Raw genomic sequence first — 14,200 nt, 5'->3', positions numbered from 1 at the left:
GAAATGGGTGTTTATCAGTGATGTCAGAATGTGGGTGGAGCTGGGCTGTCTGTCAGCTTTTTACTTTTGTTTTAGGCTGTTTGCTGCAGGGTGTGTTTTAGTTTCGTTTTCAGTGTTGGAGCTGAAGCCAGACCAAGCAGGTGTACTGCTGTTCTCTCTGCCATCAAAAGACTATCTCATGATAATTTGCTGAATTCAGAATTATAAATGTTCTCAGTAGTGAATGTAAACCTAATGTGCTTCTTGAAAGGAGTTTCTTCTGTCTTCTGGATGTTGTTTGGGAAGTTATTAAGGATTACTTAGTGTTGTATTCTTTGGGGGTTGTATTTGAATTATTGGTTGCTAAGATGTTCACTGTATGTTTCAAAAAGGTTAACTTGAGTTCATAGAATAAACATTGTTTTGCTTTAAAAATATTTTTCGATTTCTGCTGTACCACACCTGTAGAGTGGGCCATGTGCTCCCCATACCACAATCTATTAAAAGTTGCGGGTCAGGTGAACTCCATGATACACTTCGGGTTCTCTAAACCCTGGCCCATAACATAGTGCAGACACAATGGGCCGAATGGCCTCCTTCTGCACTGTAAATTCTATGATTCTATGATTTCCAATATTTAACTGGAGAAAATTTATGTTCATCTAGTTCTGGATGCCAGATAAGCATTGAGAGAGATGGTGGTGAGGGACAGCCGAGGGTCATCAGCATCCACGGGAAAACTAACACTCTATTTTTGGATGATATCACCAAAGGCCAGCAGGTAGATGAGAAATGGGAGAAGGCCAAGGATAGATCCTTGGTGGACAGGGGAGACAATGGTGCAACAGCAGGAAAATTATAAGATCAAAACATAGGAAATAGAAGTAGGAGTAGGTCACTCAAAGAAGCCATGGCAGGTGATGTACTGATGAATCAGAAGAGGGCTATCCCCTCCAATTAGATGACAGTGGAAGGGAGTTGAAGGAAGATGGTGACACTCAACTGTGCCAAAGGCTGCAGACAGGTCGAGAAGGACGAGGAGGGATAACTTACCTTTGTCACAGCCACATATTTGTGACTTTGAGATGACCCATTTCAGTTCTATGGCAGGGACTGGAAGCTGATTGGAGGGGTTGAAACATGGAGTTCTGAGAAAGGTGTGGGGATGGATTTGGGAGATGACCACACATTCAAGGGTTTTGGAAAGTATGGGGCAGTCCTTTGAAAGGCTGGAGGGATCAAGGGTTGTCTTCTTCAGATCTGATGATGGCTGTCTTAAAAGAAAAAGGACAACACCTGAAGAACGAGGTCAATAAGATCATGGTTGATCTGATTGTAACTTCACACCAATATTCCTGCCTGTCCCTGATAACCTTTCATCCCCTTATTAATCAAGCACCTATATAGCTCTGCTGAAAACATTCTCACACACTGTTTCCACTGCCTTTTGACATGATCCTCTGTGGGAAAAGTTTCTCCTCATCTTTGTCTTAAATGTGTTTTTAAAAATTTATTTACGGGATGTGGGTGTTGCTGGTTAAGCCAGCATTTATTGCCCATCCCTAGTTGCCCTTCAGAAGGTAGTGGTGAGCTGCCTTCTTGAACCGCTGCAGTCCCTTGGGTGTAGGTACACCCACTGTGCTGTTAGAGAGAGAGTTCAAGGATTTTGACCCAGCAATAGCGAAGGAACGGCGATATATTTCCAAGTCAGGGTGGTGAGTGACTTGGAGGGGAACCCCAGGTGGTGGGGTTATCAGGTATCTTGTCCTTCTAGATGGTAGTGACCGTGGGTTTGGAAGGTGCTGACTAAGGAACCTTGGTGACTTACTGCAGTGCATCTTGTAGATGGTACACAAGGCTGCCATTGTTCGTCGGTGGTGGAGGGTTTGAATGTTTGTGGAAGGTGGAGCAATCAAGCGAGTTGCTTTGTCCTGGATGGTGTCGAGCTTCTTGAGTGTTGTTGGAGCTGCACTCATCCAGGCAAGTGGAGAGTATTGCACTCACTCCTAACTTGTGCCTTGTAGATGGTTGACAGGCTTGGGGGGAGGTCAGAAGGTGAGTTACTTACCGTAGGATTCCTAGCCTTTGACCTGCCCTGGTAGCCACAGTATTAATGTGGCTAGTCCAGTTATGGTTAGTTTCTGATCAATGGTAACCCCCAGGATGTTGTTTGTGGGGGATTCAGCGATGGTAATGCCATTGAATGCCAAGGGGTGATGGTCCATCTCTTGTAGGAGATGGTCATTGCCTGGCACTTGTGTGGCACGAAGGTAACTTGCCACTTGTCAGCCCAAGCCTGGATATTGTCCAGGTCTTGCTGCATTTGGACATGGACTGCTTCATTATCTGAGGAGTCGCGAATGGTGCTGAACATTGTGCAGTCATCCGCAAACATCCTCACTTCTGACTTTATGATGGAAGGCAGGTCATTGATGAAGCAGCTGAAGATGATTGGGTCTAGGTTGTCTCTATCTTAGCCACAAAGATGTCCATGACCTCCTTGTCCCTATAATTAGAAGTGAGGGTGGAGGAGACCAGAGAAGCGTTTAAAAAGACAATTTACAGTGCAGAAAAGAAGCCGGGGATTCACAAATAGTGAACAGTTCAGCAGGCAAGAGGAGGCGCTGACAGTGATTTACTTGATCCTGCCTGATCTGGCAGTGCATGGCTAAACCAGCTATCCGTCATATCCTTTCCAGCCTGTGTTCCTTGGACTTAAGGAAGTGCAGATGAATTGAGAGCTGTACTGGGGGAGTGGGGGGTGGTCAGGGTGAGAGACAGTAATGGTTTAACTGGAGGCTAAGTCATTCAAGGTGGAGGTAAGAGGGCGGTTGAGCAAGTTAGTAGCTGCAGAAATGTTGTGGCGAATGGAGGGCTAAAAGCTAGTCAGTTGGGACTTTGAAGATCTACCTGTACATGAATTGGGGGATAGTTTTTCCCCATGGTGGCTTCAGAAGGCGGTAGGATTGGGACTTGGATGGGGGGAGGGGGGGGGAGATTAATGGAATGTGGTGATTAGAGATATTCTTATCTGTGAATGGGGCTAAAAAGTCCATCTGAGGTGGCAAAGTTAAGGAGCTTTTTTGAGAAGTGAGCTCACAATTCCGAACTAAAATGTTCAGGTCCACTATTTAACAAGCAGATCCGGGACATACATGTATTATAACACTATTGAAGAAACATGGGAAAATCAACCCGTACCTAATGCAATAGTTATATCTCTTCTTAGTGCAAATCCAACTAGTCTTTGAGATTCTCGTGACACAATGACAGGAAAACCATTGTAAGTCGTTTCATTAATCATCACTTCTAGGTCTTCGACAGTCATGTCATCCTGCGTCATGACTGAAAGAGGAGTCTCGTTTCTCCGAGGCCGCATCACATCCGCAGCCAGTGTTGTATGAGTGAACTCTTCTTTAGCGTCCAGGAATGGATACCCATTCAGGCGGATGTGCGATTCGTAGATGCCTTCCCTGCCAAATGCGTCGCCCACCCACTTGCTGGTCATTACAGCTGCCATGAGAGGGACAATGTACTCCAGTCCACCAGTCAGCTCGAAAACAATTACCACCAAGGAAACTGTCATCCGTGTCACACCACCTGTCAAACAAAAGAAAAAAATTAGTTCAGAAAATATGTACACTCATTCTCTATCCATCCCATATTTTATCACATCATGCATTTGATAAGCGACTACACATCTCCTTCACACTTCTGGTGAGGAAGAATTTCACACCAGTGAGAAGAAGCCATCCTTTCCCCAGTAACTACTGTATTGTTACAAACCCTGTGGGGAAACCGGAAACCAAATTTACCAAAAGACCCCCAGAGAAGTAATGACCGACAAGATTTCACCTCTTATCACATTTTCTTTCAAACAAATCGGAATCAATGTAAATGAACATGAAATAAAAGGCAAATGGTACTTCAACTAAAAGGGTAAATTTCATTTCAAATAGTCAATATAAACATAAATATGTCTTACAGGACCACAACCACCTGCATCACTTCCCCCTGCACAAATGTGGCACTAGCATATTTCCACACTATGCTGTTCTTTATCCACGCAGGGTAGGTCACAAGTCCTATCCGACAACAGCTTTTCACCTCCCAGTTTCAAGTGTATTACTACCACCAGCAAGGTGCACATCTATGAACCTTCTCTTCCGCGAGTCACGACAATCCTGATGGTGCAACTTTCCAGAGTTCCTTTTCAATTGGCCAACCGATAAAGCCCGGGACACGCTTTGGCCACTTCTGGGGAAACACCTAAGCTCTTTAGCGTCTCCAAGCTATTCACACAATTTCCAGGTTTTAGACCTTTTTAACCAGCTCCTTTCTCCTTTTCTACGAAACAGAAAATGTGACCCTCTTTTCAGAGATTTGCTTTTTCACCTCACAAGAATATTGTGTTCCTCTTTCTGCCCTGGATCTGTCTGCACTTTTCCCTTTTTGTCTGCAACTGTGTGCTGTTTGCCTTTATCCTCCAGCTCCTCTACTTGTATTCCTCCTTTGCAACTCTCTTTTGTGTCTGCCAGCCACAGCTTCTTTTTCAACTTCCTCTCTGTTGGTACTGCCTTGAGGTCAAGGGTAGGTGCTTCTTATTATCAAAGTAAATTACAATTGATCCCTTTACAATTGATGCACACTTTCAAGTCCTTTTCAAAAATCTTAAAAACAATTAAAGATTCCATAGCATTGCTTCCAGGTCAAAGGCCATCAAAATAGCATATCTATTTACCCTGTCTTTCACCAATACATGACTTTACCAGTTCGGGACTCAATAAGATAACATGCAACAACAGCTTAATCTGAGCTTCAAACATGTTAAACTCAATGAGCGAACTGCCTTCTTGCGCCTGACTTGGTGACGCGATGAGGCTGTTAAATCTCGCAAGAAGATTCGCAACGCTTGGACTGCGTCACGAGATGCAATGGGATCTCGTGAGATGTTGCAATCTGGATCTCGGCGCCTGATCTTCCTGAGGCCCAGGAATGAATGCCTGGGAGACAAACATGGACCAGGCATAACAGCACTGGGTGGGTCTCCCAGGCCATCGGAGGCTCCTGGGTGGTCGGGCTCTGGACTGGGTGGTACCCTGGCACTACCGCTGCTACAAGGGCACCGTGGCACTGCTAGCCTGGCACCGTGGCGCTGTCAGGGTGCCAGGCTGGCAGTGCCAAAGTGCCCAGATGCTAGGTTGCCTGTGCCAGGGTTCGGACCCTGGGTGCCCTTCTGAGGAGGGGGGGGGGGGGCATGAGCCCAAAACAAGCAAGTTGGGGTGCTGGGGGGGGGGGGGGGGGGGGGTCCAGAGGACATGGTCGGGAGTCCGAAGTGGGTTGAGAGATTGATGTGGCATTTAAAAATGGCTGCCCGATCTTGTCAGTACAGGAAATTAAGATAAGTGCAGCCTGGGCAGGGTGCTCCTCGCTGATGCCAACAAAAGAACCCATAAAAAAGATCCCCGTTTGATAGCGGGCCGTTTTTGCCGCTACTGAGAAACACACCGCTAGGTGCGCCCAATTTCTCCAGACAGGAGAATCTGTTGTGAAGCATACCATAGATCTGGGTCGGACACAAAATTGCAGGCAAACAGAAATTGCTTCTGCAATCACCCTACAAATTGCACGTACAATTCAAGGTTTGTTTTTCTGACCCAAGTGCCTCCTGTGTTGCAAAATCTCCGCCAGCAACATTCAAACCCCACTGCAATCTTCAAGTCTGAATTTAAAATGCTGTAAAATGTGAAAAGAAATATTCTAACAAACCTCTCCACCAGAAATATGGTGAAGAGTTTCCACCCAAAATGTCAACCTCTTTCTTCTTCTTTACAGATACTGATTGACCTGCTGTGCAGATCCAACTTTCACTTCTCTGGGTTTCGGAACTGGTTGGTTAACATGCAGATTATTCTAAAGCAAGCAGAAGAACACTGATGATTTGACGCTCTGCGGTATTTTTAGTGAACTGGTTCATAGGCTTTTGTAAGATTCCTATGCAAATTATTTTAACAGTTATTAGTAAAAATCAATTAACACTCGGTAGGATTTCAATGCCCGAGTCTCCTATTTTGATATCATTGCTGGAGTAAAGAGAAGGCAGATAGGTCGAAATGCAGAGGACATTGATTTAAGGTGGGTGGTCACAGAACCAGCAGCAAAGTGGGGGGAAACATTTTTACCCTGCAAATGGTTGGGATATGGAATGTGCCGTCTGAGAGTGTGGTGGAGGCACATACAATCAGGGTTATCAAATGGGAATTGGAACAGCACCTGTCAGCACCTAAGGGGAAAAAATTGCAATGCTCTGGGTAAAAGGTGGGGGTGTGGGACTTGCTGAGCTTCTCTTAGATCTAGCACTGGCATGAAGGGACAAATTCCATGGCAGGTTGGACGTTGGTTTAATGCCACAGGCAGTACTACTCACAAGAGTAGTCTCATCTGCAGTGGTGGTAGATCAATCACTTTTTTCAATCTTACTGACAGTACCAGACAGGGGAATTGGGCCTAGGTAAGGTAGTCTTTTGAAGGATCGGTGAAGACTCGAGGGGTTGAATGGCCTCTTCTGCACTGTCGGAATTCTATGAATCTATTCCCTGCAAGGGCACTAGTCTCATTTCGGTTCATTGGAATGTCTTGCTTGGAAGGAAACAGACAGCCTGTCACTGCATTTTGGCTAATTAAACACTTTGTCTAGTAAATATTAAGGGACAACTGTAACATACACATATATCTCACAATTGATGTTGATTACTGCTGGGAATAAAATAGAATAAGAATTCATTAGCATTCAAAAGCCCTAAATGATTGTAATAATCCAAATGTTATGACTCAATGCTTATAAATTAAGTGCTGCATAAAAATAAAGTGGAAAGAATTAGGGACAAATATCTTTGGACACATGCTGTTGCTTAAGCTGAAATTCCAAATAACTGCCTTGCAAATAAGTGAGTGGACTATGGCAAAAAAAAAACAATCTGGTATCAGAATCTAGAGTTGCTTCGGAGATCAATTGATTCGCTCTTGCTTTTGCCCTAGAAAGAGATTGGGGGATTTGAGGGCAGGGATTCAGTTCTGCCGGATCAAACAGGGACCACGGAGTTGCTAGTCTAGGCTACCAACCCCTTCCAAATTGTCAAGCACCACTTGTGAGAACCCAATGAATAAAACAAGAAGTTAACTCCAGAATCGATTCCCCCTTTTTTGGCACATGGTGAATTTTCGATTAATTCTTCAGATATCTATCCATTCTAAATTTGGCGGGCATGGAACACAAGTTAACTTTTTACACATGATGCTTTCTTGCATTTTTTCCTCCAAACACTCCTTCCTTATCCTTAGGGAAACCCATGTGTACGTAACAGCTAAAACATACATTTTGGACTATGCAAATCTTCAGGAAAAACTCTCAAAAACAAAATTAATTCACTGCCAATGAAGGTTACTTACCCAAACAAGCTGCAGCACCAACCATTGCATACAGGCCTGGAGTAACACAGTCTGCTCCAACATTGCACCACTGGCTAAATATGAACCAGTCATGATGATAATAGGCCAGTTGCTCCACTGCAATGCCCACAATTCTACCAGCAATGGCACCGATTGCCATGCTTGGTATGAAGAGGCCTGAAGGTACCTACAAAAAAATAGCAAAATGAAATGAAATGAAATGAAAATCGCTTATTGTCACAAGTAGGCTTCAGATGAAGTTACTGTGAAAAGCCCCTAGTCGCCACATTCCGGCTCCTGTTCGGGGAGGCTGGTACTGGAATCAAACCGTGCTGCTGGCCTGCCTTGGTCTGCTTTAAAAGCCAGCTATTTAACCCAGTGTGCTAAACCAACCCCAAAATGAAGAGAAATCAAGCAAGCAAAAATACCTTTTTATAAAGAGTTTAGCGACATGCGACATAATGCACGCCATGTCAATATTGATCATTCTGCACTCAGACAGTATCTATTGGAGCTCATAAGCTCGTGAGCTTTAAGGATTTTTCTTTACAATTTCTATTTGTTTCTTACCTAAACTGTGGAGAAACATCCAAACTCCATTTAGCATCAGCAGAATATACTGGAAGACCAACGTTCAGCGTATCACATTGCTCCTCCACGTTTGCTGTTAATGCTCATTTTTTTACTCGTTCACATTCTCAGACGAATATAGTGGACCAGGACAGTGTAAGTTACACATTTACTTCGGGGAGCTGAAGCCAAGTCCGTTCCAGGCCTATGGGAGTACTGTTTTAAACTATAGCCTTTATCCAGACTCTCAATATCTTTTAACTGTTTCACATCACGATGCAATAACTCAACTAATGATCCAAAACAGCGACTTATCATCTGTGGCTTTAACTTTAATTAGTTGACTAAATTTCTCCTGGAAAACTCCAATTCCCTGCAGTGACACAGTTTTGCGGGTGCCGGTCACTTGCTTAATCTCGGTGATCGGCTAATCAGTTGAATTTTCTGAGGAGGTCACAAGTAAGGTGTATGTTACCTTTAGGACTTCAAGCGACTTTTGGTAAGATTTCACTTTGGCAATTATTAGCCAAAATGAGAACAGAATTGAAGGGGGGGGGGGTACTCCTTTGATTTGGGCAGTAGGAGACAGAATGTGGCAATCAAGGTGAAATGTGGAAAATAGTCCTGAAGAAGAGTCATATGGACTCAAAACGCTAACTCTGTTTCTCTATCCACCGGTGTTGCCAGACCTGCTGAGATTTTCTAGCACTTTCATCACGGAAAATAGTGGTCCGAGAGATATGTTCTCGGGTTCCATCTTTACACTGTAGTTTTTTAAAAAATTATTTTTATTCAAATTTTTGTCAAAAAACATTTTTTTGCATAACCGTACGCAACAATGAACAGGACAAAGGGAAAGAAAAAAAATGTTAACCTTATGTACAAAGAAAGGAATACAATATAACGATTACCTCCCCCCCCCCGGGATGCTGCTACTGCTGGCCTTTACTGGTCTCCGAGAAAGTCGAGGAACGGCTGCCACCTCCGAGAGAACCCCGCCATGGACCCTCTAAGGGCAAACTTTATTTTCTCGAGACTGATAAACCCAGCCATGTCACTAACCCAGGTCTCTATACTCAGGGGTTTCGAGTCCCTCCACATTAAAAGAATCCGTCTCCGGGCTACCAGGGAGACAAAGGCCAATACGTCGACCTCTTTCACTTCATGAACTCCCGGATTGTCTGACACACCAAAGATCGCTATCTCTGGACTCGGCACCACCCACGTGCCTAAGATCTTGCACACTGCCTTAGCAAATCCGTGCCAGAATCCCTTAAGAGCCGGGCACGCCCAGAACATATGGACATGATCTGCAGGGCTTCCCGCACATCTCGCACATCTATCCTCAACCCCAAAGAGCTTGCTCATTCTGGTTGCTGTCATGTGTGCCCGGTGGACCACCTTAAACTGGATTAAGCTAACATGATGAGGAGGAATTGACCCTGTTAAGGGCGTCCGCCCACAGGCCCGCATCCAGCTCCCCGCCTAGCTCCTCCTCCCATTTGCCCTTAAGCTCCTCCACTGGGGCTTCCTCCGCCTCCTGAAGTTCCCGGTAATTGTCCGAAACCTTCCCCTCCCCTACCCAGGTGCCGGAGACCACCCTATCCTGTATCCTGCATGGGGGTAGCAGTGGAAATAATACCACCTGCTTTTTCAGAAAGGCGCGTACCTGAGGTATCTGAAAGCATTTCCAGGGGGCAAACTGAATTTCTCCTCCAGCGTTTTCAGGCTGGGGAAGGTCCCGTCTATGAACAGGTCCCCCATCTTTTTAATGCCTGCCCTATGCCAGCTTTGAAACCCTCCGTCTATCCTGCCCGGGACAAATCTGTGATTGTTGCGTATCGGGGTCCAGACTGAGGCTCCCTCCACCCCCCTGTGCCTTCTCCACTGACTCCAGATCTTTAATGCCGCCACCATCACCGGACTAGAGGAGTAGCGGGCCGGCAAGAACGGCAGAGGTGCCGTTACAAGTGCCCTTAAGCTGGTACCTTTACATGAGGCCGCCTCTAACCGCTTCCACATCGACCCCTTCCCCAATACCCATTTCCTAATCATGGCTATGTTAGCCGCCCAATAGTAGCTTCAAAAGTTCGGCAGTGCCATCCCCCCCCCCCCCCCCCCCCCCCCCGACTGCGCTCCAGGTACAGTCTCTTTACTCGCGGGGTCTTATTTGCCCATACGAATCCCGAGATGATCTTGTTCACCCGCTTAAAGAAGGACTTAGGGATGAAGATGGGAAGGCGAACAGAAATCTGGGGAGGACCGTCATCTTAACGGTCTGCACCCTCCCCGCTCGAGATAGCGGGAGCATGTCCCACCTTTTGAAGTCCCCCTCCATCTGCCCTACCAGCCGAGATAGATTAAGCTTGTGGAGGGCATCCCACTTTCGAGCCACCTGTATCCCTAGGTACCAAAAGCTCTTCTCGACCAATTTCAGCGGAAGCTCTCCCAGTCCCTTTTCCTGCCCCTTAGCTTGGATCACGAACATCTCGCTTATCTTCTCGTTTAGTTTGTACCCCGAGAAATTGCCAAAGTCCCTCAGAATCTGCATGACCTCCCCCATCCCCTCTAGTGGGTCCGAAATATACAGGAGCAGATCATCCGCATAAAGCGAGACCCGATGCTCCTCCTCCCCCCCCCCAAACCAACCCCCACCAGTTCTTTGAACTCCGCAGTGCTATATCCAGCGGCTCTATCGCAAGGGCGAATAATAACAGGAAGAGGGGGAACCCCTGCCTTGTCCCCCGGTGGAGCCTAACGTATTCTGACCTCACCCTGTTCATGCACACACTTGCCACTGGGGCCTGGTAGAGTAGCTGGATCCAACCTATGAACCACTCAACAAATCCGAACCTTCTTCGCGCTTCCCACAGGTACTCCCATTCCACCCGGTCAAAGGCTTTCTCTGCGTCCATTGCCGCCACCACTTCTGCCTCCCCTCCCTCTGAGGGCACCATGATGTTGTTTAGGAGCCTCCGTACGTTGGAGTTCAATTGCCTGCCCTTGACGAAGCCTGTCTGATCCTCCCCTATTACCCCAGGGACACAGTCATCAATCCTAGCAGCTAAGATCTTGGCCAGCAGTTTGGCATCTACATTCAGGAGTGATATCGGTCTACAAGATCCACACTGTAGCGGATCTTTCTCTCGTTTGAGGATGAGTGAAATTGAAGCCTGTGACATTGTTGGGGGGAGGGTCCCTCTCTCTTTTGCCTCATTGAAGGTCCTTAGCAGGAGTGGGCACAGCAGTTCCGAAAATTTGTTGTAGAATTCTACAGGGTAGCCGTCTGGCCCCGGGGCTTTGCCCGACTGCATGTCCCCTAAACTCGGGGCCCCCAGTCCCTCCACCAGATCCTCTTCCAACTTTGGGAACCTCAGTTGATCCAGGAATTGCTTCATTCCCTCCCTGCCCCCCGGCGGGGGTTCTGACTCATACAATTTACCGTAAAACGCCCTAAAGACTTTGTTCACCCCCTCTGGGTCTATGACCGTGTTGCCCTCCTTATCCCGTACTTCCCCAATTTCCCTGGCCGCCTCTCTCTTGCAAAGCTGGTGCGCCAGCATTCTACTCGCTTTCTCCCCGTATTCGTAGACAGCCTCTTTGGCCTTCCTCAGCTGTCCAACGCCTTCCTAGTGGTCAGCAGGTCGAATTCCGGCTGCAGCCTCCGGCGCTCTTTCAGTAGCCCCGTCACGGGGGTCTCCCCGACTAGCCTTTCTCCCTCCGCTCTTTCTTTCTTCTCTCTATGAGACCTGATAGAGATCAACTCCCCTCTGATAACTGCCTTCAGGGACTCCCACACCGTGGACGCCGCTACCTCCCCCGCATCATTAGTTTCCAGGTAATTCTTCTCACCGTAGTTATTGGTGGCTAGACTGAAGGAACAGAAAAAATTGAAGATGACAAAGTTATGAAAAATAGTAAGTTGTGAAGATGGGTGCAGAAAGTTGAAAATGGACAAGGCAAGTGATTGGGAAATGAACCTCAATATGGGCAGCACGGTAGCACAAGTGGATAGCACTGTGGCTTCACAGCGCCAGGGTCTCAGGTTCGATTCCCCGCTGGGTCACTGTCTGTGCAGAGTCTGCACGTTCTCCCTGTGTCTGCGTGGGTTTCCTCCGGGCGCTCTGGTTTCCTCCCACAATCCAAAGACGTGCAGGTTAGGTGGATTGGCCATGATAAATTGCCCTCAGTAACCAAAAAGGTTAGTAGGGGTTATTGGGTTATGGGGATAGGGTGGAGGTGAGGGCTTAAGTGGGTCGGTGCAAACTCGATGGGCCGAATGGCCTCCTTCTGCACTGTATGTTCTATGTCCCTCTGAATGCTCTTAAAGTGGGCAGCACGGTAGCATTGTGGATAGCCCAATTGCGTCACAGCTCCAGGGTCCTAGGTTCGATTCCGGCTTGGGTCACTATCTGTGCGGAGTCTGCACGTTCTCCCCGTGTATGCGTGGGTTTCCTCCAGATGCTCCGGTTTCCTCCCACTGTCCAAAGATGTGCAGGTTAGGTGGATTATTAGAGCTATTTTACATCTCATTGATAGACAAGACACCCCACTCATTAACCAACTGGATGCCCCAGCGCCCCCCCCCCCCAGCCGAGAGTCACTGGAGCTGAGAAGCAACAGTGCTAACCACTGTGCTATCGTGTCGCCAGGACTACAGGACAATCAGGAATGAGACTACCAGCTAATTTACCTTCCCTGTGATCCAGGAACACAAAGGCCAACTGCAGCACACCCATTGCTAATCTAGCTCACCTCCTAACCCAAGACAGATCCAGGATTAAACATGTTACCTTCCCGGTTTCCTTGGCTTATTTACTGAATGAACACGTACATGTTTAGGAAGGGGAAGTGGATAACATTCATTCCCGTTACCATCTTGACCTTCTGGACCAGGCCATTTATGTGGTCTGAACTTGGTTCAAAGATGGCTGAAATGGCTAACTATAGAGATGTTGTTATTGAATCTAATCATGCCAAAATTAAAAGTACCAGCCTGCTGTTTTAAATGTACCTTTAACAGTATGAATTGTCAAATTAACAAACTCCTTTGAATAGCTAAACATTCTACTTAGCTGGAGGATAAAACAACTGTTATGAATGGGTTACCTTAATTCCAAATGTGAAGATGGTCATAATAATCTTAAATATAAGCGCCAATGCCAGTTTTCCTATGGCATCGTAAACTCCTTGACCAGCTGGTCGGTCCGGAATGTCGTCCAACAGTTTACTGACATTTGCATCAGTCTGGTAATCACAGAGGGGTGAAGATTCTAGAGGCCCACAATCAGTAAAAAGTTCTTTGATCAACTCACTAGTGTTCTTCCTTGTGTACTGATTAGGAAAGGCGACCACGGCAGTGATGACGGTTACTGTGATGACTTCCAGGACAGGGAACTTTCCAAACTTTGTGGTTTTCCGACGTCTGCACCAAGCAATGTTAGCACGGATGAAGAAGGCTCCCCACAACCCTCCGAACACACCCAGGAGGATAAAAGGGATCAGTTCAAACAAGTACCATGGAGTGTGATACTCCACGTAAAACAGGACCAGGCGGCTGTTTCCAAAGGGATTAATGGAACGCAAGATGAAGGCCGCCACTAAAGCAGCAAAAAATGATCTCCAGAGTGTCTTCAGGGGGAAATAGTAGCTCACCTGAAGGGAGAAAGATTTCAAATGGTGATTAAAAACAACATTTCTATTTTTCAGAAGCTTTCCAATAAAGAATTTACAATGAACTGGTCAAGTAAAATCACGGAAACCATTTAAAAAGGATTGATAATAATGGGGAAATTGGCATTTCCTTTGGGTGCCTGGCATTTCCTTATAAAAGGGCTTATTTGTCAGTGAATGGATTTGTTAGGTCAAGGTGTTAAGTGTAAATGCTGGCTGCTGTTCGGAGGTTGATAACGAGATGGGATCCTAAACTAATCTCAGCCATTATACGAATGTATTAAAATGATGGGTAAGGACAAACAGTCTGGCCCATCAAGCATACCGTATGATGGCTGAAGTCTCATAACTAGACAGTTCCTACCTACCCCACAGTCATGGGATCTTCTGAGATAAGCAAAAGATTAGAAAATAAACCTCGGGGCAATAAGGAAAAAAAATTCTGGAAAATTATTTTCTGACATTCACCAAGGTGATCAAAATAAATTCAATATCAGGAACAGGCAATATGAATCCTGTCAGAATGTAT

General features: G+C 46.3%; 1 protein-coding gene across 9 annotated transcripts in view; it reads right to left on the bottom strand.

Annotated features, from left to right (window-relative positions):
* Nucleotides 1-14,200, bottom strand: part of clcn3 (chloride channel 3) — a 281,546-nt gene that overhangs the window by 30,649 nt on the left and 236,697 nt on the right. For all 9 annotated transcript variants that reach the window (XM_072515744.1, XM_072515742.1, XM_072515746.1 and 6 more), the window contains 3 exons: nt 13,108-13,653; nt 7,429-7,615; nt 3,181-3,579 (listed from right to left, as the gene is read on the bottom strand). In XM_072515744.1, the coding sequence (XP_072371845.1) occupies nt 3,181-3,579; nt 7,429-7,615; nt 13,108-13,653 (1,132 nt within the window). The remainder of the gene's footprint in view (nt 1-3,180; nt 3,580-7,428; nt 7,616-13,107; nt 13,654-14,200) is intronic.

The sequence above is a fragment of the Scyliorhinus torazame genome, chromosome 9 (assembly GCF_047496885.1).
Source record: "Scyliorhinus torazame isolate Kashiwa2021f chromosome 9, sScyTor2.1, whole genome shotgun sequence".
Taxonomy (NCBI): domain Eukaryota; kingdom Metazoa; phylum Chordata; class Chondrichthyes; order Carcharhiniformes; family Scyliorhinidae; genus Scyliorhinus; species Scyliorhinus torazame.
This window is presented reverse-complemented; position numbering and strand designations above follow the sequence as displayed.